Source organism: Chenopodium album, chromosome 14 (assembly GCF_948465745.1).
Source record: "Chenopodium album chromosome 14, dcCheAlbu1.1, whole genome shotgun sequence".
Lineage (NCBI taxonomy): Eukaryota > Viridiplantae > Streptophyta > Magnoliopsida > Caryophyllales > Amaranthaceae > Chenopodium > Chenopodium album.
The window spans coordinates 4,998,635-5,021,274 of NC_137847.1; the positions used below are offsets into that span (position 1 = coordinate 4,998,635).

General features: G+C 32.6%; 2 protein-coding genes across 2 annotated transcripts; both read left to right on the forward strand.

Moving 5' to 3' along the window:
- The first annotated feature begins 10,107 nt into the window (after positions 1 to 10,107).
- Positions 10,108 to 11,769, forward strand: LOC145577651 (uncharacterized). The gene is made up of 2 exons (XM_081635129.1): positions 10,108 to 11,209; positions 11,452 to 11,769. Exons 1-2 carry the CDS (start codon positions 10,108 to 10,110, stop codon positions 11,484 to 11,486), a joined length of 1,137 nt encoding a protein of 378 aa, XP_081491255.1. The 3' UTR covers positions 11,487 to 11,769.
- Positions 11,770 to 16,955: 5,186 nt separating this feature from the next.
- LOC145577652 (transcription factor MYB94-like) lies at positions 16,956 to 18,030 on the forward strand. Its single transcript, XM_081635130.1, has 3 exons — positions 16,956 to 17,091; positions 17,262 to 17,391; positions 17,517 to 18,030. The coding sequence occupies exons 1-3, from the start codon at positions 16,956 to 16,958 to the stop codon at positions 18,028 to 18,030; spliced, it is 780 nt and encodes a 259-aa protein (XP_081491256.1).
- Positions 18,031 to 22,640: the final 4,610 nt, after the last annotated feature.

The window sequence follows — 22,640 nt, forward strand, 5'->3', positions numbered from 1 at the left end:
ATTTTTTTTTCCTCAGCCTAACCCGCCCATTGATCACCACTACTTCCATCCCTTATTAGCTTGATCTTCCTCTAACCTTCTTTGATTGATCAATTACTCTTTACTCCATTTATTTTCATTCAAATAATTTATATTGCAACTAATGAACTAAATTTTTACTCATTACATTAAACTTATTAAAATAAGTTTAACGTGAACTCATTACGTTAATCAATAATTGTATGAATCTTTATATCAGCATCTCTAATTAATATTGCTGAGTCTCAATGCAATGTTCAATAAATACATAAAAGTTACACCACCTATTTATTGGTGACTAAATGTTCAAATGAAAACTTTTGGAACTCGTTGTTGAAAATACTTTCCAAAGTATAGGAAGGTTCGGTCAAGAAGTGGTTTTCTAATATGTTTAATATGTAGAGATTAAAATTAAAGGAATCTCAAAATTAATATTTATTTTTTTTAAAAAAAAAAACTCTTTACCTATGTGGAGTAAATAGGACGAATGAATGCATCTTCAAGGACTTCAACTACATCATCAATCGAATCAAGGCCATCAAAAATTATTTTAATAATAATAATAATATCAACTTTAGATTCACAGTAACATTAAAGATCATACAAGTTTTAATAAAAATTACTATGTTAAAAATAAGTTTATCATGTTAAAAATTAGGGTAATGATATATATAACCCTTAGGGTTATGTATAAGCATTAAATATACTTCTTAAAATGGAATTAAGTTGAAAATTCATGACAAAATTACGCGCAAATCAATGTGATTAATGTAAATTTATCCTTAATATTTCCTTTTTTAGCTTCTTATACATAGCCCTAAGATCACCACGTTCAATATAACATCAGCTGCATGTATATAAGCCCCAGGTCCACAATAATAGTATTGTGGACCCTAGATTTTTTTTAATATATAGGCTTGTTTATTTTATAAAAATCCTACGAGGTAAAGCTATGCAAGTAAATAAGTAACCCCTCCTTTTGAAAGAAAAGGCCTATCCAAAAAAGCAAATAGTAAAAAAAAATAAATAAAATAAAAAAAAAAAAAAAACCTACCTTATTTATTAGACATGTTATTGGCCTTATTGCTACCTTGTTTATGTGGTTTACTAGAAGTTTGGGAACATCGAACTATGACTCAACATAATTAATTTTCAGAAGTCACACAATTTGAGATTAGTTTGGACACTAATTATTTTGGAACACAAATTATTATTACTCTAATATCTACAAAATCTTCTCATTTGACTTTTCTTTGAAACAATCATCATCGATGTCTAAATAGGAGAAACCTTAGCTTTAAGAATGGAGGGAATAGTTCGATCAAAGTCTTGCACAAACTACTTTTTTAATTTATAAATCTTAAGTAAAATTTATAAATGATGGAAGTGGTATGGCATATTATTTCATAATGCACGCTGAACAGTGAAGATAACTCCTTCCACAATCCCTTCATTACAATTATGTCAATCAAAATTAATATTCACACCATCTTACTTTTTTTAAAGAACTTCCTATTCTTAGAAAAGATTGATGCTTACAAAAAGCTACCTAGATTGTATTGTAGTGGAGATGTAATACAAAGAAAAAAGTGGCTACCTTAAAAATGGACACCTTAGGAAAAGACAAATTTGGTACGTCTTATTCAATGTAACAGTTTACATGTAGTATAAAATATCAAAGTTGGATATGATGCTTTGTGCTTGTAGTCTTAAGGATATCATCATATATATGTATTACTTACTATATAGTGTGTCCTTTTGATTCCTAGAGTTTTGGATGCATTTGCAGTTTTGCTCAATTATGTACTTCCTCCGTTCTATTAATATTGCAACAATGGACTTTCTGCACTATTCATTACTCTTGTTTGACCATATAATATGAGTTATACGTTAAGCAAAATATAGTCAAGTGGGATCTTGTTGGATTCGTCTCATAAAATACTTTCACAATATCAACTTTTTATAATTTTTACTCTTACACAATTATAGATATTTAGCATATAAAAGGTGTTTCGGGATGCGTAATTTCCTCCTTGTTGCAATATTAACAGAACGGAGGAAGTATGTCTTTTTTATGGGTGACCATTTGATTTTTGCTAACATGCTTGGCTTTCAATAACTTGACAAAGACTACAATTGATAAAAGGGTATAGTGTGCGTCAGTAATAAAATTTAAAGTCGATTCATGAAATTTATAACAGGATAAGTGTACGTACTACAGATAGTTTGTTGGAAGAAAATGTATCACAAAAGAGTAAGATAATTATATTGATGGTTGTCTTTTTTGACGTTATGCGTAGAAAGTAAAGTAGCCTATATAGTGTCTTTTTCTTTTTTTTTTTTTTTTTTTGGATTGGATTGGAAGTTGCGATCTATGGATTCAATATTCCTAAAAAAAAAGAGTACTACTAGGTCACGGTATATATAATACGAGTAAGTTGTTTAATTTCTGTAATTAGCTAACTAATTAAAACATCTTCGACAATGATGACAAACTAACTTCCAAATGAACTTCATGCCACAATATATACTACCTCCGTTAATGGTTATCTGTAACTTTGAAATATTTTAAATCTCACAAATAATACCCCAATAACCATTAACGGAGGTAGTATATAATTTTAAACTAATTCCGTTGATAGCTAGTATATGTCCTAATAATTAGCTAGCTACTTGCTAGGCTTAATTGTTATTATTAAATGAACCTCACTTTGTCAATTAATTTTTCAAATGTAATTTTATTAATATATCAACCTTCCATTTATGACAATTTTGTCACAAGAAAATTATCTTGCCCAAAATAATTGTATTTTTAGCTTATGGTCAAGCTAGCTAGTAACTAAAGACTTTTGAATACAAACAAATCCTTAACTATAACCATTGATGATGTTTTAATAAGCTAATTAAAAAAACTATGAAAATGCCAAAACTGTGATTGAAAACAACAAAGAGACGAAATTGCTCGAGAAAATGACTTGTAGCTAATTACGGATCCTTTATTAGAAATTTAGAAGCTGATTAAATAATTTACAATCGCAAAAGCAATAATAAATGAAAATTCAAAAAAATACAAAGGGCACTATAATCATCCCCACTCCTTTTGTCAAAATGAGTACTCACACCAAGAAAAAAAAAAGAAAGTTTGTAAGCCAACAAAAACTTGAATAATGCTTTCAAAATAACTTTAATAACAATTACTTGCAAGCTGTATAATAAATCATGCTAATAATTCACACTGATATCTAAGATAATAATTATATTTCAATGTACCAAAAAGCCTATACAAATACACACCTCACGTATTACCAACAGCAGCATCACCCAGCCACAACTCCGCACAGCACCACAGCCACCAAAATCCCACCTTTAGCTACCAATCCTACCATTACAGCAGCAATGCACAACCGCATCTCCCTCTTAATTTGTTAATGTAGATGAATGGAGAAGAAGTAATCAAAGGAGAGAGGAAGAGAGTTGTGAAAATCAATAAGCCCCTAAAAATATGAAAATAGTATTGTACACCGGATGGTGCACCCGGAAGGCGTAAAGAACATATCGTTATTTGACAAAGAACATACTTATGTTTGACAAAGAACATACCTACTACGTATATATGTTCTTCTATACTTATGTTCTTTAACATATGTTAATTAAACATGTTTTTTGGGTTTCAATAATACAAAATATGATCCTTGAATTTGGCTCGTATGTTCTTTGAATTTGGCTCGTATTTTTTTTTTCTTTTTTTTTTAACTGGCTCGTATATTCTTTGAAGTAATGAGTTCTTTAACATATGTTCTTTAACTTTTGTTCTTTAATGTATGTTTTTTAACCTATGTTCTTTAAGTTATGTTATTTAACTTATGTTCTTTTAAATTTTGAATTTTGAAATTTGAAATTTAAAATTTAATTTAAAAATAAAATCTTGAATTATTTTTAGTTGAAAATGATTTTAGAGAGAGAAAACTAGAATTATTATGGAAAGTTGAATTTTTGGAGAGAGAGAAAACTATTTTTGGGAAAATGATATCTTTGATAAAGATTTTTTCCGTTAATGTGTATTTTTTCATGAAATTTTAATAAAGTTTTTATCATATTCTTTATTCAATGTTTTTATGTTCTTTAGTATTGCATGTTATTTGTTAAAAACAAACATGTTCTTTTTCGAACACCTAAATGTTCTTTTTCAAATAGCTAATGTTCTTTTCGCCTAAATGTTCTTTTTCAAATAGCTAATACCCACCAATTTACAACAATATTTGTGCAAAATTAGCTTTCCCATATAAAATTTTGTTTTTTCATGTATTTTTAATACTTTATCTCTCTACTTTTTTACAAAACCATGTAAATTTATCTTTCCAATATGTTTTTATTTCTTTTTATTTAAACTTCTTAATAACCACGAAATCAACCCAAAAGGGTCGAAGTTTTGGGGACGGAGGGAGTAAGACAAGATTAGTAAATAATAAGTTCATTCTTCATTCGTCCTAAAAGTTGTTTCCTATTATGACTTTTTGTGTAAAGATAATTACTCCCTCCATCCCTTTTTAGCATTTATTACTTACATAATAAAGAAAAAAGAGGCTTTTAATTTAGGGACGAAGGGAGTACCAATTTACCATCCAATCACTAGTAGAATAAACGAATTAGGCACCGGTTCAAACCCCCCATAAGCCACCGGTTTTGAACCGCTGAATTTGTGGGGGGTGGCAATACTTAATTAAAAAGCCACCGGTTCAAACCGGTGGCAAAAACAAGAATTGCCACCGATTAACCGGTGGCAAAAATCAATTGTTGATTTAATTTTTTTTTTTTGTCCAGTTTGCCTTTTTCACTTGAAATATGTCAAATAATTAAATTTTTTTTGTTAAGAGATATCAAACAATTAATTTAACCAACACAACACATCAAAATCAAAAAAAAAAAATATACAATATCAAAATCAAAAAAAAAAAAAAATTACAATATCAAAATCCAAAAAAAAAAAAAAAAAATTACATCTAAATCAATAATCCAAAATTGACATCTTGATTCTTCTATGCGGAGTGATAAACTAATACCTACATCAATTAAAACAACAAATTAAATTAATAACAACTCACAATAAAATGCGAAAAAAAAACAGAACACTCTTGCAATACCCAGAAAATTCGAGAAGTTAGAAAAACCCGGAACACTCATGAATTCGGTTCAAAAACTCACAATCTATGTGGAGTCATAAATTAATAAACAACAAGATTCATAAACTCAAAATAATTTAAAAATAAAACAACCCAAAAATCACCTAAAATCCAAGAAAATCGATTAAAATCTATTTAACCCAGAAAAATCAATTGCTCAAAGCAATTTCAAAAATCAATTATATTAAACCCTGAAAATTACAAAATCGATTAAAATCGAATTAAACCCAAAAATTAAACCCTAACCTCGAATAATACCCAGAAACTGTTGTTGATGTTGATGTAGATCGAACAAGAAGGGGAGGGCTTTGAGGAGATATAAGGTGTTATTGTTGCGGTCGTGGTGGTGTTATTGTTGCGGTGGTGGTGGAAATTAGCTTGGTGACGGCAGTGGACTTTGAGGGGAAAAAAGGAGATCGAAGTAGAGAGAAGGAGAATGACGGAGAACGACGGAGAGAGAAAGAGAACGACGGAGAGGGAGGAGAGCAGGAGAGAGGAGGAGAGGCGAGAGAGGAGAGAGAAAACTAGGGTTTGGGTTTATATAAAGGGATGGACGAGAGAGGAGGGCGCGGTTTTTTTTTTTTTTAATGAAAAGCCACTGGTTTAGTTCAAACCGGTGGGGAAAATGGTTTTTCCCACCAGTTCGGTTTGAACCGGTGGCAAAAACCTCCCCTCCAAATCCCGCCTATTTTTCCCATATTTTTCCCACCGGTTTTGAAAAACCGGTGGCCTTAGCTCGGTGCCAATCTCCTTTTTCACCTAGTGAATTGAAAAACGATAGATTGATTATGAGACATAATTAGTTCAATGCAAATGAGATAAATAAAATTAGGTGAAATTTAAGTGGAAAGATTTAAATTGTACAAGTATTAGAGTTTTGTCTTTTGAAGGAACAATTTTTTTGTACAAAAAAAAAATAAAATCATAGGTCAATATTTTTGAGCCACTAGAATTGTTTGTTTCGACTCCTATACACTCTTTGTGAGTTAAGCTAAAATACGGTCCCTCAACTTTAGTATTTGTTGCATTTTGGTCCCTCATCTTTCAAACGAAGCAAATTGGTCCCTCAACCACCCATAACTTACTTTTCTGGTGGAAAAAAGATGAGTCACCAAAATTTAAGGACCAAAGTGCCCATGTGGCAAAAAATAAAATAATATTTTTTAAAAAAAGTTTAGAGACTTATCCTAGTTAGCAAAAGTTTAGGGACCATGATTCATTAATTTTTTTTTTGTCAGTTTTTATTTAAAAAAGAATCTTTTAACTGACATTAATTTTTTTTTTCAGCAACATTAATATTTTGGTTATGATTTGCATTAATAAAACTATAGAATTTCCGAAAAAAAAAACCTATAGGATTTTCCACCTTTTCTCACCCCACATCACCAACAACCTGCCACAAACACACAACCCCATCTCCACCAGTCTACAGCCTCACCACCATCATTAATCAACCACCTAACCCAAACCTCCGGTTCGGCTGAACTATATTGCGCATGAGCTTGTATAGAATTAATAAAATCAGGAGGCCAAGATTAAATCACAAAATAAATCAAAGGCTGGAATTAAAAGATGGTGATTGCTGATGATCGTTAATGAGGTGCAAAATAGGGGATTGTTTCCCCAATTAGAGCAGCCAACCGAAAGAGAAGAAGAGAGGACTGACCCTTTTTTTTTTAATTTTAATTTTCTTTATTTTTTCTTTTCCCATTCCCTTCTTTCTTTCTTTATTTTTCCTTTTCCTATTTCTAATTCGAGGTTTTTTTTTTTTTTTGAAAGAAAGTCGAAGTATTTAATTTTTTTTAAGTCATATTTAAATTTCTTCTTTAATTCTTTAAGACATATTTTAAAAAAAAAAAAAATCATTTAATTTTTTTAAAAAGCAAAAAATTTGGGTATGTTTTCTTTCGTTTTAATCAAAGTTTGTACATAATAAATAATAAATATTAGTAGCTGACAAAAAAAAAAAAAATAATGATTTATAATCCCTAAACAAATGCTAACTAGGATAAGTCCTTTAACTTTTGCTTAATTGGCAGCACACATCCCCAAACTTTGCTGACTCATAAGTTCTTCCACCAGAAATGGTGAGGCAAGGGTGGTAGAGGGACTAATTTGCCTCATTTGAAAGATGAGGGACCAAATATACAACTAATGCTATAATTCAGGACCGTATTTTAGCTTATCTTCACTCTTTGTTAACAGCCCGCATATTTATCCATAAAAAGAAACTATTTTATTTGGGCCGTTTTTGGCACATCCCTCCAGTAAATTCGACCTTGGGCCTCCGGCCTTAATTGCAAACATTTTGAAAGGTGTAAGACTTTCTTTCATCGTTGCAAACTCTATTGTTTCCTAAAACGGATTTTTTTTTTTTTTTTTTAAATCATAAAGGCTCCCCACCTTAAAAAAAAATAAAATAAAAACTCATCCAACATTTATAAAGAAATCAAATTCAACAATATATTATTTATTGAATCAAATAAAGGTAAGCCCTTCATTATATATGATTGTTGGGAAGATCTTGAAATGTATTATATTTCTTGCATATATTGCAATTATTAATAACCTTTGATTTTTAGAAAGATAATCAAGCATATGTAGTGGTATGACTCGAATTTGTAACTCAAAGTCTTTGTAACATCAAAGTCACAACGTGAGTTTCTTAGGGCCCGTTCTCTTCAGCTTAATTTCAGTTCGGTTTAGTTTAGTTCCAATCATTTTAGTTCACTTCAGTTCAGTTTCCAATTCATTCTCTCATAAAATATTCATTTTAGCTCTATTCAGTTCAGTTTAGTTTAGTTCAGTTCAGCTTCAATTAGTTCAGTTCAGTTCAGTACAACTCACTTCAGTAAATCAGAACAAACCTTTATTATATGAGAAGGTTTTGTGTAGAACGGACTCACGTGAGTCCGATTTATAATTCACACGTTTATCCCCCACCTACTACCACCCAAATCAGCCAATTCCACCGCCTGCTTTAGTCGCTATTCCCAAATCCTTTGTCAGCTCACCATCTCTTTCTTTCCTCCACTTCTCTTTCTCTCTCCTCTGCTCATTTCTACTCCTGTTAATGTAGTCCTCCCTCCTTTTCTTTATACATTTTAGCGAAAAACTCTCTTAATTACACATTCTACTACCAAAAAAAAAAAAAAACAGAGAAATGAAAGCTGATTCAAGAGTAAAACCATCAATTACCCGCGATAATCCAAGCAATTGAAAGTCCTATACCAATTGTTGAGTACGCGAAAGACATGATTGAAGCAATAGTTGAAGACCATGTTAGCTCATGCAAGTTTGGTATGAGACAAAATGATCTCGCAAATTCCAAAACCTACCATAAAAGGCTTACTGCTAAACTTGCAAGAAGCAGAATGTCCTTTTTTGTGGAAGCAATTTGATTTCAAGATTGCCTTGAGATATTTTGTCTAATATCTGATCAATATAAACCAATATTTGACTATAAATTTCTGACACTTTTAATCTAATATCTGATAATTATAATCTAATTTCTGACACTTATAATATAATATCTGATAATTATAATATAATATTTGACCATTATTATCTAATTTCTGACACTTTTATTCTAATATCTGATATTTATAACTTAATATATGACCATTATTATTTAATTTCTGACAATTAAGATTTTTTTTTTTCTTTTTTCTTTTTCTGTTTAGTATGACCGGATTCACGTAAGTCCGTTCTACAGAATACTTTTCCTATTATATTCAATATTTGGTTAGTGCATGCATATTTGCATTACATACATAATGCAAGAATAATATGTATTGCCTATTACTCGTATAGTAGAAATTATGTTGTAGGTTTATGATAGATTTTCCAAAAACCTCTTTGAAGTTAAATAGACCGCCAAAAAGCCCATAATATAATTGTTCAATTGATCTACAAATATGTTAGTAGGTAAACAAAAAGAGAAGTGCATGGTATTAACACGATACAATATAATAATCGTAGTATTTGAATCTTTTAAAATCGGGAGAGAAACATTAACTAATTGAGTAATGATCCCTCACTCTCACAAATTTAATGGCAATTAAAAGCTAATTTACCAGTTCTATGAGCTTATAGATGATTAAAAAGACCAGCTCAAAGTCGCCTTTGTTATACTTTTCTTCAAGGACCCTATCCAACCATTGAACCATATATGATTGCTCACTTTACTTGTTGATTTAATTCACCTTTAATAAATGGCATATAGAATATAGTCATTCAATTACTACGTAAAATATAGCGGCGTGCCGTAGTTAAAGATATTGAACAACCTGGTAAAACTTTGTTTATGATGTTGATTGTTTATACTCGTAAGAAATTATACAAGTATAACTTTTGTGTATAATCTTTGGCAAGGTAAAATAAGCATCTTGGACTTTGCCCTCTCTGTTAGGGCTTTTGGGTATTGCCCTTTTGTGATGATCGATGAAACTCATGACTTCATTCTTTTTTGGTGTTTAGAGAACCGCAAGGAAGGGGTGAGAATCGAATTGAATCTGTTAAGTATATTGTACATATTTGCTAAGTCAAAGGAGATAATTCTCTAATAATTATCCTCCTATTTTATAGTCCTTGATATACGTGTATAGCATAGTTAGTTTCCTAGATTAGAGCCTAGGATTATGCTGTAATCTTTGTATATATATTCAGTCAATATGAATGACGAAGCAAGGAAAAACATTCCATATATTTCTATCATGGTATCAGTTGCCTAGTGCAAAATCCTTCGTCTCTTCCGCTGCTATCCTCGGTTTACTGCTCACTATTGTCAATCTTCTTCTTCTTCATCTCTTTCTTTTCTATTTTCTCCATGGGTGACTCCAAAGCTTCTTCTTTTCATCCGGCTCTTGCAGTACCTAACATCAAGAGCAATATTTCCATTATTCTAGAAATGGATAATTCTCAATACACTACGTGGGCAGAATTGTTCAAAATTCACGCAAAATCTCATCGGGTCCTTCACCATATCATTCCCCCTGCCGGCAACGACAAAGGCAAGGAGAAGGTTCCTTCTACCGAGGAAGAAAAGGAACTATGGGAAACCCTTGATGCCGCGGTTTTATCGTGGATATATACTACCATCTCTTGTGACCTCCTCAACACCATTATCGAACCAGGTGCTACGGCCATGGAAGCTTGGAATAGGCTGCGTGACATATTTCAAGACAACCAACATTCTCGGGCCGTCACTCTTGAGCAAGAGTTTTCCAGTACTCATTTGGAGGACTTTCCTAATGTTTCGGCGTACTGTCAGCGTCTGAAATCGATCGCCGATCAACTCAAGAATGTAGGAGCACCTGTTTCGGATAGTAGGATGGTTCTTCAATTGGTGGGTGGCCTCACAAAGGCGTACAGTGGCGTGGGAACGCTCATAAGGCAGAGCAATCCCCTGCCTCCTTTCTATCAAGCGAGGTCAATGCTTACCTTAGAAGAGGCCGGCATGGCCAAAGAAGCAATGACGGGGTCTGATTCTGCAATGCTCGCTGCTTCCTGTGATGAGTTGACGGTCTACAATGACAATTCGGGGCAAGCTAAGGGTCCAAGACAGAAAAAGGGCAAGAATGGTGGCAGAAATAATTCGGGTAATGGTGCTAGTCGTGGCTCCGGCAGTGAAGGAAAGGGCCGGGGACAGAACGGCGGCGGCCGTGGCAACGGTGGCCAACAGCAGCAGCCCTCTGGTGGCCAGCAGCAGGCGTCGTACTGGCAGCAGGGAAATTTCCCGAGATGGGGATGGATGCCTATCCCGCCTTGCCGATTTCCTACGCAAGGTTGGGCTAGGCCTCCCTCCCAACAAAGACAGCCAGGCCTTTTGGGCCCAAGACCTCCGTATCAGCAACAGGCCTACCCACAGCAAGCCTATGCGTCATTTGGGCAGCAACCTACTTATGTTCCTACTGACATCGAATCAGCTATGCATACAATGTCGCTGAGTCAACCCGATCCTTCGTGGTACATGGACACCGGTGCAACTTCCCATATGACGTCCTCCCAAGGTACTCTCTCGTCTTATTTTAATTTGAGCAATCATCCAAATAATAGTATTGTTGTTGGAAACGGTCATACTATTCCAATTCAAGGATATGGTCATACTAAATTGTCATCTTCGAGTCCGTCCCTTTCCCTAAACAATGTCCTTCATGCTCCAAAACTCATAAAAAATCTTATTTCTGTTAGAAAATTTACTACTGATAATTCTGTGTCAGTTGAGTTTGATCCTTTTGGGTTTTCTGTGAAGGACCTACGGACGGGGATGCCAATAATGCGATGTGATAGTCGGGGGGACCTCTATCCTATTTCTTCTTCATTTCCCAATCAAGCTACCTCATCTACCTTTGCCGTCATCTCACCTAAGCTTTGGCATGATCGTCTAGGCCATCCAAGTGCTCCTATTTTAGATGTTTTACGGCATAATAAAAGCATTGATTGTAATAGACTTTCTTGTTCTAGTATTTGTGGATCTTGTGTACTTGGAAAACATATTAAGTTGCCTTTTGTTGCTTCTTCGTCTAATACTATTATGCCATTTGATATTATTCATAGTGATCTATGGACTTCACCTGTTTTGAGCTCTTCGGGTCATCGATATTATGTAGTATTGTTGGATGATTTTTCGAATTATTTGTGGACTTTTCCTATAGCACGAAAATCGGATGTGTATGATACTTTCTTAACCTTTAAGGCCCATATTTCCACTCAATTTGAGCGAACTATTAAAAATATTCAATGTGATAATGGGCGGGAATTTGATAATGGACCTTTTTGGGATTTTTGTAAGAAAAATGGGTTGTCATTCCGTCTTTCTTGTCCTCATACATCTCCACAAAATGGGAAAGCCGAGCGAAAAATCCGCACAATTAATAATATCTCTCGTACCCTTCTTGCTCATGCATCCTTACCTCATTCTTTTTGGCATCATTCTTTGCAAATGGCAACATATCTCCTTAACATTCTACCAAGTAAAGGGTTGGGAAATAAGTCTCCTCTTGAGGTTCTTTATAAAAGAGTGTCGTCTTATGCTCATTTAAAGGTTTTTGGGTGTTTGTGTTATCCCTTGATTCCAGCTATAACTATTAATAAGTTGCAACCTAGGTCTATGCCTTGTGTTTTTTTTGGGATTTCCTAATAACCATCGTGGGTATAAGTGTTTTGATTTATCCACTAATAAAATCATTGTGTGTCGGCATGTTTTGTTTGATGAAAATGTTTTTCCATTTTCACAGTTGCATTCCCCACCTTCACATTATTATGATTTTCTTGACAATGGAATATCTCCATATGTTATCAATCACCTTCAGCAAACTGGCCTCACGCCTACTCCACAAGTCCAAACAAATCAGCCCACTAACAATCCTTCTCCACCGGTCCACCATGTGCCTTCCGCACCACTAACGGACCCACCATCTCCACAAACAAATCAGCCCACCTCTCCAGCCCAACTCACATCACCATCTCATGACCAAGAGCAACACGCTACCTCCCCTCCTTCTGGGCCAGCAATTTTGACAGGCCCACACTCAGATTCGGGTCAGTCTTCTAGACAAGTTCCTGCCCAGCAGCCCAGTGTCGTGACTAGAAGTAGGAATGGGATTTTTAAACCCAATCCAAAATACTCTTGTAATGCTGCGATTGTGAGGTCTCCTTTACCTCGTAATCCGGTAGAGGCTTTGCGTGATCCGAATTGGAAAATGGCCATGGATGATGAATATGATGCTCTTATTAAAAATAAGACGTGGGAGTTGGTGCCCCATCCACCTGATGTGAATGTTATTCATTCTATGTGGATTTTTACTCATAAAGTCAAGTCTAACGGTGATTTTGAGAGGCATAAAGCCTGTCTTGTAGGTGATGGTAAAACTCAACAGGTTGGCATTGATTGTGGCGAGACTTTTAGTCCGGTTGTCAAACCGGCTACGATTCGTACTGTTCTTAGTCTTTCTCTGTCGAAGGCATGGCCTATACATCAGTTGGATGTTAAAAATGCTTTCTTACATGGTGAATTGCAGGAAACTGTTTATATGCATCAACCGGTTGGTTACAGAGATCGGGATCATCCTGATTATGTTTGTCTCTTAAATAAGTCACTTTATGGACTTAAGCAGGCACCCAGGGCTTGGTATAAGAGGTTTGCTGATTATGTGTTATCTCTTGGTTTTACCAACAGCACGATGGATAATTCTTTATTTATCTATCGGAAAGGATCTGACATGGCTTACATTTTATTGTATGTTGATGATATCATTCTGACTGCTTCTTCTAATGCTCTCCGATGCTCTATCATGTCACTTCTTAGCTCTGAGTTTGCTATGAAGGACCTTGGTCCTCTGAATTATTTTCTGGGTATTGCTGTCACTCGACATAAGGGTGGCTTGTTTCTTTCACAGCGTAAATACGCCGAGGAAATAATTGACCGTGCAGGGATGTCAACGTGTAAGCCATCTCCGACTCCAGTTGACACAAAGTCGAAGTTAGGAGCTACTACCAGTGCTCCTATTGATGATCCTTCTCTGTATCGGAGCCTTGCAGGGGCTCTCCAGTATCTTACTTTCACCAGACCGGATATTTCTTATGCTGTTCAGCAGGTTTGTCTACATATGCTTGACCCGAGGGTTGAACATATGTCTGCTCTCAAACGAATTATTCGGTATGTCCAGGGTACTATTGAATTTGGTTTACATCTATATCCATCTTCTATTTCTTCTCTGGTCGCATATACTGATGCAGATTGGGGTGGGTGCCCTGATACGAGACGTTCAACGTCTGGATATTATGTTTTCTTGGGTGATAATCTGATTTCTTGGTCGTCTAAACGCCAGCCCACATTGTCAAAATCTAGTGCTGAGGCCGAGTATAGAGGGGTGGCGAATGTTGTCTCCGAGTCATGCTGGATTCAGAATCTTCTCTTGGAGTTACATTGTTCGATTAAAAAGGCTACTCTTGTGTATTGTGACAATGTTAGTGCTATTTATTTGTCGGGAAATCCAGTTCAACATCAACGTACAAAACACATTGAAATGGATATTCATTTGGTACGAGAGAAGGTTGCACGTGGGGAAGTTCGGGTTCTACATGTGCCGTCACGATATCAGATAGCGGATATTTTTACCAAAGGTCTTCCGCGAGTTTTATTTGAGGATTTTAGGGACAGTCTTAGCGTCCGTTGCCCTCCCGCTTCGACTGTGGGGGTGTGTTAAGTATATTGTACATATTTGCTAAGTCAAAGGAGATAATTCTCTAATAATTATCCTCCTATTTTATAGTCCTTGATATACGTGTATAGCATAGTTAGTTTCCTAGATTAGAGCCTAGGATTATGCTGTAATCTTTGTATATATATTCAGTCAATATGAATGACGAAGCAAGGAAAAACATTCCATACATTTCTATCAGAATCGATCATAGAATCCCTGGACTCGGGAGGAAAGCTCTAACCGACCACTTGAGCTATTTCTCACTCTCTAAAACTCATGGCTTCATGAGATTAACTATTTCCTCCATGACATACTCCATGCATCCCTTAACACATTACGTCCAAATCATAATTTTTACCATCTATCCATTAGAAAAATTATTAAAATAATAAAAAAAAAAAGAAAACTTCTTGTATTAAAATATACATACTCTGTACATTGAGACTAATCTAACAATATTTTGTACTTGTAGTTATTTTATTTTGGATTTTTTTTACTATTACCAAAAAAAAAAAAAAAAAAAAAACAAAAAACAAAAAGTTGTTTTTTACCACCAAAACTTTTAAAAGTTTTATTTTACCACCAAAAAAATTTCTAAAAATTATTTTTTACCACATATCGTCAAGAAAACAGTTAAATATAACGGTTTAAAATAAAATCCATCGATTTTCGTGGGTAAAATATGTCCTTCACAGGTATAGGGGGGCATTTTGGCTCTTTGGGTTCAATTTAGGGTCAAAATTGACAAAAAAAGATCGGAAATACCTCGTTTTGCGTGTTTCACGCAAATTGAAGTATTTTTAAACATCAAAAAAGAAGCATTTTCGGATATTTTTTGTCAATTCTAAACCTCAAATTGGATCATAGGGGCCAAAATGCCTCCTAAAACCCCTAAAAACCATGTGTTTGGCAAGAAAATCGAAGAAATTAAAAAATTCCGTTAGCTTTTTAACGACAGGTGGTAAAAATAATTTTTAATTTTTTTTTTGTGGTAAAATAAAATTTTTAAAAGTTTTGGTGGTAAAAAATAATTTTTTTTTTTTTTTTTTTTTTTTTTGTTGGTAAAAGTCAATTTTTTTTTTATTTATCTGTATAAATTAATTAAAATATTTAGTTAAATGTGTAATAACATGTCAAAACAAGCAAGGTATTATGGAAAGAGGAAGTACTAATAATTACCATACACCGTCAATTGACCTCAAACTTTTTTTTTTTTTTTTTTTAAACATTTGGGTATCGTGTCCCTATCCTCAAGTCACATTGGTTAGAAGGCATGAGTACTTCCTTTGACCTCAAGTCACAAGTTGCATTTATTGTATGAACTTTTTTTTTTTTGACACAATCATTTAATGTATGAACTTATTACTTATATATCTGTTAGTTTGATTTTAATATTTTTTTTTTAAGAACAAAGTAAAAAAAGTGTTGATTTGAGAGGGTCAAATTACGATAAAAAGATTTGAATTTGTGGTTATAATAGGTAAAACTTTCCATACTTAGATTAATCTGTACAAAAACGTGCATTAAGGTAAATTAATTGAAAAATATTTCTGTTGAATTCTAATGTGAAAGGGAACCCTCCGTCCACACTTAACAGCGTCACGTAATAAGAAGCTACGTGAGGCACTGAGGCTAATGTAACAATGTGAACTGTATTAATTTATGGCATTTGGTTAGTTTTTATTATTGAAACTTATGTTTTAGCCCTTATATGAATTTAGTAAAAATTACATGATTTAAACAATAAAAAAGATGGGAATTCTCATTGATACCATTCGACTCTTTACTTATAAATAAAAAAAAAAAAAAAAAAAAAAAAAAAGCTAAACTACTACGTGTCCGTTATCAATTAATTTTTGAATGAAACTATCATTTTAATATTTAAGTGGCTTATTAGTGAAATAGTGACCCAAACACTCTATCTGTCAAGTCTATTGAGTTATTTTGGCTTTTATACAAATTTTAAATTAAAAAAAAAAATTAATTACACTCAATGTTTAAAATAAGTAAACTTTTTTTTTTTCCTATATAAATGTCTCATTTTTTTTTTGCTACTATTTTCTATATCCGTGTTAAAATCAGCAATGACATTGTTGTATACTTTGAAGAAGTTTTTCTTTTTCTTTTTCCTTTTTTTTTTTTGAAACATTGAAGAAGTTTATTTCATCTGATGCTATCTTCCTTGACTCGGTTCAATTCTCACCAAAAAACAAAGAAGTATTCCAATCATGTATCATACGAAGTATACACTATATTATTTTTTAAAAAATAGTCAGACTTAGTCAATAATTCCGTACTAAGAACTCTATTTTATACCATGGTCTTCATATATATATATATATATATATATATATATATATATATATATATATATATATATATATACAAGTACTACATAATACGTAGTACATCATATAGTGTTTGTGTCTCATACTTCAACATATATTCCTAGTTTTTTTTTTCCCAATACATTTAGTGAGCAATCAAAGTACTAAAATTACTTAGTCGCCGGATATTTGAAAGTTAATTAAATTAAGCTAAGTGTACAACAATGGGAAGATCACCATGTTGTGACAAAGCTAAGGTTAAAAAAGGGCCATGGTCTGCTGAAGAAGATGCAATGCTTGTAAACTTTGTCGCGAAATATGGCAATGGAGGCAACTGGATTTCACTCCCTAAAAAAATCGGTTAGTTTTAACACCAAAATAAACTCTTAATGTCCTAGATATAATTTAAGTACTAACTCCGTTACATATATGTTAGTTGTAACTTCGGAATTTTATATAATTATAGATATGTAATGTCTTAGATTTCACGAGGCCTCATGTTTAAAGCTAACCTAATGTTTTTGAGACAGGGTTAAATCGATGCGGGAAGAGTTGTCGTTTAAGATGGTTGAATTATCTTAGACCGGATATTCGACATGATGATTTCACTGAAGAAGAAGATTATATAATACTATCACTTTACCACAACATAGGCAGCAGGTATATATATATGCACAAGTATTTATTTTTATATGCTATCATAAGTTTATTTTGAATATTGTTTTGTTGAAATAATATTGCATGGACTAACCATATTGTATGTTTATATGTATATGTTTATATAGGTGGTCAGTAATTGCGTCGAATCTACGAGGAAGAACAGACAACGATGTGAAGAATTATTGGAACACAAAGCTTAAGAAAAAAATATCATCACAAAAATTCAAGAATAATAATAATAATATTTCTGTGATTTCATCTTACAAAAATACAGATTTTAGTACACTCAATCACCAAACTCTAGGTAATGAAAGTATTATGAGTTCAAGATTAGGTCAAGGTGGCATTTTCGACGTTGGAGAAGGTAAAGAAAATGTTACTGTAAGCGTAAGCTACACTAGTAGTGGTTCAATGACTCCAGAGATTTCAAGCTATTCAGGGTCATTATCAAGTTATGTGGAATTTGATCAAAAAAGCTCGGGATCGATCTCGGTTTGTGGTGAAGAAGATGAGTTTTGGATGGATTTGTTGTCTGAATCTTTTGATGATGTTGTAGTTGGTTCTAAACTTGAGGAGAAAATCAGTGAGATAGCTTCACTCTTAGATGATTCATTTTGCAATAGTGGGTTTTTAATGTAATTTTTATTTTGAATGTACTTTTTAATTAAGGTAGAATTATTCATTACATTATATTGAATTATTTGTAGGCTAGCAAATTCTTAATGGAATGTATAAAAAAAAAAAATTAAATAAAAAAAAAAAATAGAAGGTTATAGTTGACAGTGTCGTCAAATTATTGTTGCAAGATAATGATTTACACCTATTATAATATTTTGGTACATGTATGAAATTTCAAATAGTAGCAAAATAGACAAATCATGCATGATGCATGGATGTAATATTTTGGTACACCAAGAAATAAATTCAAAACAATAACCTTGTCAATATTAGGTAACTTAAAAACAGTGGAGTGGATGAGGAAAGTAAAGATTAGAGAAGAGTATAGATGATATTGGGTTGGGCGGTCTGAAGCACAACATGAGAAAAGCACAACACAAAGCTAGACATGGCATGTACGACATGTTATTGTGTGTGTCGGTTCATTGACTTCATTCTTTAGACTTTTATATAGGAGAAACATGACAAAGTATAACACGATATGCCCCAATACGACATAATAAATGTGCTAAAATCAACGAAACTTGGCTATGCTCGCAAGAATGGCACAACTCGCACAACACTACTATGAGTCAGTGACATACTGACATGTGGCCTTGGGCCAACCTGTTGAAAATTACAGCATGGTATGAATTGACAAATAACTTGTGCGCTGGGTTAAGTCAACCCCAAAGCACATGGACTTGGCACAAGACATGACCCTCAATCATTTTTAGAGGAGAGGGGAAAGGGTAAAAGGGGAGTGAGATAAGAATTTCATTTTGGATCTTTTAATATTGTAAAGTTTTGGTTTATTAGAAGGATACTGAAATTGGATCCTTTAGAATACTATTATTTAACTTTTGTCATATTTAGAAAATACACAACATTTTTTTATTTTTTTTTTATTTTTTTTTTGTGCGTGTGTGTTGTTTAGAAAGCTACAAATGACGGGGGTGAGAATCGATCTCAAGATCTTCTGAAATCGGGAGGGAGCCTTTAACCACTTGAGCTATCCTCCACTCTCAGAAAATACACAACATTGAGGTTTTGCTATTCACAAGTTTAAGGTAATTAATGACCTAGCATAGCATATAAGATTTGTGAAGCCAAAAAATAAAGATGTCATCGATTTTATTTAGTTAAAGCTTTTGGGATGATATTGTTGACACCGAAATTTTGTTGATTATTAGGTGTCAGATATATGTAAATAAGGAGATAATATCAAAAAAATATAAGATATTTATTTTCAAAATCTCATAGATTATTATCTGTAACACCCCCAAATCTCCCTCTATGGAAATACCAGTATAATACATATAATTATACCGTAGGGATAGACTTAGGCGTATTACCACCGCGTGATTACGCAAGGCTACTCAACTTACTAAAAATAAAACCAACAACTTGCAGCGGAAACTTCAATACTCTTTCTTTATTAATAATAAATCATAAATAGTAACTATTGTCATGAGTACTCAAATAAAATATAAAGACCAATATTTCCTAATCTAGGTGAAACCATTCCCGGGACTCTGTATGCTCAATCATTGACTTCACCTGAAATTAGTCAACACTGCTTACCATTACGGTAAATAGAGCGAACCAAAACAAAATAAGAAATACGGATTAGCAAAATATGCTAAGTACGATAAGTGCAAGATAATTAAACTCAATTTATTAGTAAACTTGTTTTTAAAACCAATTCCAATAATAATCCAATAAATTCCAATTTATGATTCCAAATTCCATTCTCAAAATATTCAAAATAACTCAATACTCAATAATAATGATTTATAAAATAAATTATTTCGAAAACTCAATAACCATTCAATTAACTCAATCTCCTCTCTAAGTGTGCACACCCCCAAGCTAGTCTCCTACTATTTCAAGGCTATTCTTGGAGAAAGACTAGGTCATACAAAGTCCATAGTCTTCAATAAATCCGCATAGTGGGATAATAAAATAAACATGCTTGTAAAGCTTTTTTTTTTTTTTTTTTTTTTAAATAATCAATAACTTCTTTAACTCATAAATTCCAATATATATCTCAAACTCCTTTTTAATTAAATCCATCATACTTTCTAAATCAAACCTTTAAAACATGATAATAAACTTAAATCATTCAAATCATGATATAAAAATCAATACTCCAATTTATTTAATAAAACCAATTAATTAAACATGCTTTATTCCATAATTCATATTTCAATTCAATTTAATTCAAACACCAATAAAATCATATCAAACCTGTTATTCAAACCAATCACTTTCAAGGTATCTAGTCACCTAAACGTACCTTGACCCTTGCTAGCAAACCTTTCAAAAGAATACTTCAAGAACCTTGATCGAAAACACCCTACAATTAAATATAACTTTAATTAATATAAGGTTAATAAATAATCACAACAATTAAATTAAAAAACCCCCCAACTAAATGTACATGAACCTTTAAATTATTTTCTCATAAACATCATTAAAAATATGATTTTATTTAATTAAAACTTAGTCATAATAATTTTTATAAATCCCACATAATAATTATAATTAATTAAATAAGAAAAGAGAAGAAGAAAGGATAGAAAACCAAGGAGAAAGAGAAGAATTGCGTTGGAAAGAATAGGCAGAACTTGCAGAGGCTATAACTCCTTCGATATAACTCCGAATTGGGTGATTCTTGAGCCTAACCTTAAGGATTTTTTGAGAGGAACAATTTTTCGTGAAATAGCAAAACCCCAAAACTGAATAGAAGTGCCTGAAAACTGAAGAGAATTAGTGTGAAGAATGTGAGAGGTATGAAGGGGTATTTATAGGCTAGCTCATGCAAGAATTATGGCAAGAGAATGTGGGAGGAATTATGGTAAAAAGAATTAAGGAATTACTTGGAGAAGAGAATGAAAGAAATATGGAAAGTTTTGATATTAAGGTGATTGTGCATAATAAAAATATGGAAGGTATGTTGTCATGAAAAATAATATGGCAAGGAAGATTACTTGGGGAATAATCAAGAGAAATAAAAGGTAAGAAAATATGATGATCAAATATTAAGAAGATGGAAAAATGGAATTAAGAAAAATAAAAGATTTTTGGGAGATAATTAAAAATACAATATACCAAAATAATTTCCCCTAAAATCACCCAATAGGGCCGAAAATCTTGAGCTTCCCACGCTCAGATTTTCGGACCTCCTTAGTAATATTTAGGAAGATTTTTGCTCGGTTTTAAGAAATAAAATAATTGTGTAAATAATATAGATTAATTAATTAATTAATTAATTAAATACCAATTATTCACCAATAAATAACTAAGCAAATCAGATTTTCTATACATAGAAAATCCAAACTTCTTATCTAAATAAATGGGAATTTTTGGACTTCTTAATTAATTAATAAAATATAATTTTTGCTTTAATTAATATATCCAAAATATATAAATAATCTGGTTTTTAAAATAAAATAAATGGATAATAAATCTTATCCAAAATCTAAAAATAATGATTAGGTTTTAAAGTATTTTGGCGCCAAAATTCAAATATCATTTTGGCTCCAAAATTCAAATAGTAAGTTAATTTACTAAAATACCCTTTTTATGAAATAATAATTAATTAATTAGGAAAATAAGTATGAAAATACGGGGTGTTACATTATCTTTTACTTTATGACAGTCTATATAAAGATGGTCGTTTCTAGGGTTTAAGGAAGCTCAGATGGAATAAGTCACGAAGACCCCATCTACTTCCTACGAGACTCAGATGGAATAAGTCACAAAGACCCCATCTCCTCCCTACTACCAAACATTGTAGGTGCATAGTATCGAATAAGCCGACAAGGCCTCGTACTCTAAACATATCAAAACCCTAACCCTTTGGAAAGAGGATTCAAGAGATCTATGAGAGTTGTACTCCACAAACTATCAATAAAAATAATTGTTTTTGCATATTTTCTGTCTCTTTAATTAATTATTGCAGGTTTGAAATTTTTATGGTTTACAGATATATAAAGAGATCAACATCGTTCGTCCTTTATAGCTCTTTAAGCATCTAAGATAAGTTGATTTGTGTGTGTATGTGTGACCATTTTTCAAAGATTTAAGTAAAGATCGTCATTTTTTTGAATAGAAATTGTCATTTACAATCTTTTATAAACGTAACTTTGACAATTATAACACATTCACATTAGAATGGTAATTTACACCCTTTAACATAAGTACATAACATATGTGTAGCCTAAACAAAATAATAAAAATTAAATCACTCTATATGTCTTAAATCAGTTTGTCGCTTTAAATGACCCACCTTATTGAACAAGGTTAATACACCGTACTTCATACTTCGTATAATTTTATTTTGGTGTTTAGAGAGCCACAAGGGCGGGTGAAAATCGATTTTAGAATTTCTTGAAATCGGGAGAAAGCCTAACCACTTGAGCTATCTTTCACTCTCCATACTTCGTATAATTGATATGTGAAAATTAGTCATTGGCTATCAAAGACCAAAAAAAAAAACCATCCAGGGTGTTAATCACGTTCCATAACAAATAAACTACAAATTACCAAATTCACTTACTATTATTTAATTTTTTTTTTGATGGAAA

Excerpts from the sequence above, each read along its gene's own strand:
- LOC145577651 (XM_081635129.1), top strand. The coding sequence starts at position 10,108 with ATGGATAATTCTCAATACACTACGTGGGCAGAATTGTTCAAAATTCAC. Across the intron at positions 11,210-11,451 it reads CCATATGACGTCCTCCCAAG|GACCTACGGACGGGGATGCC; the intron begins GTACTCTCTCGT and ends TTTTCTGTGAAG.
- LOC145577652 (XM_081635130.1), top strand. The coding sequence starts at position 16,956 with ATGGGAAGATCACCATGTTGTGACAAAGCTAAGGTTAAAAAAGGGCCA. Across the intron at positions 17,092-17,261 it reads TTCACTCCCTAAAAAAATCG|GGTTAAATCGATGCGGGAAG; the intron begins GTTAGTTTTAAC and ends TTTTTGAGACAG. Across the intron at positions 17,392-17,516 it reads TACCACAACATAGGCAGCAG|GTGGTCAGTAATTGCGTCGA; the intron begins GTATATATATAT and ends ATGTTTATATAG.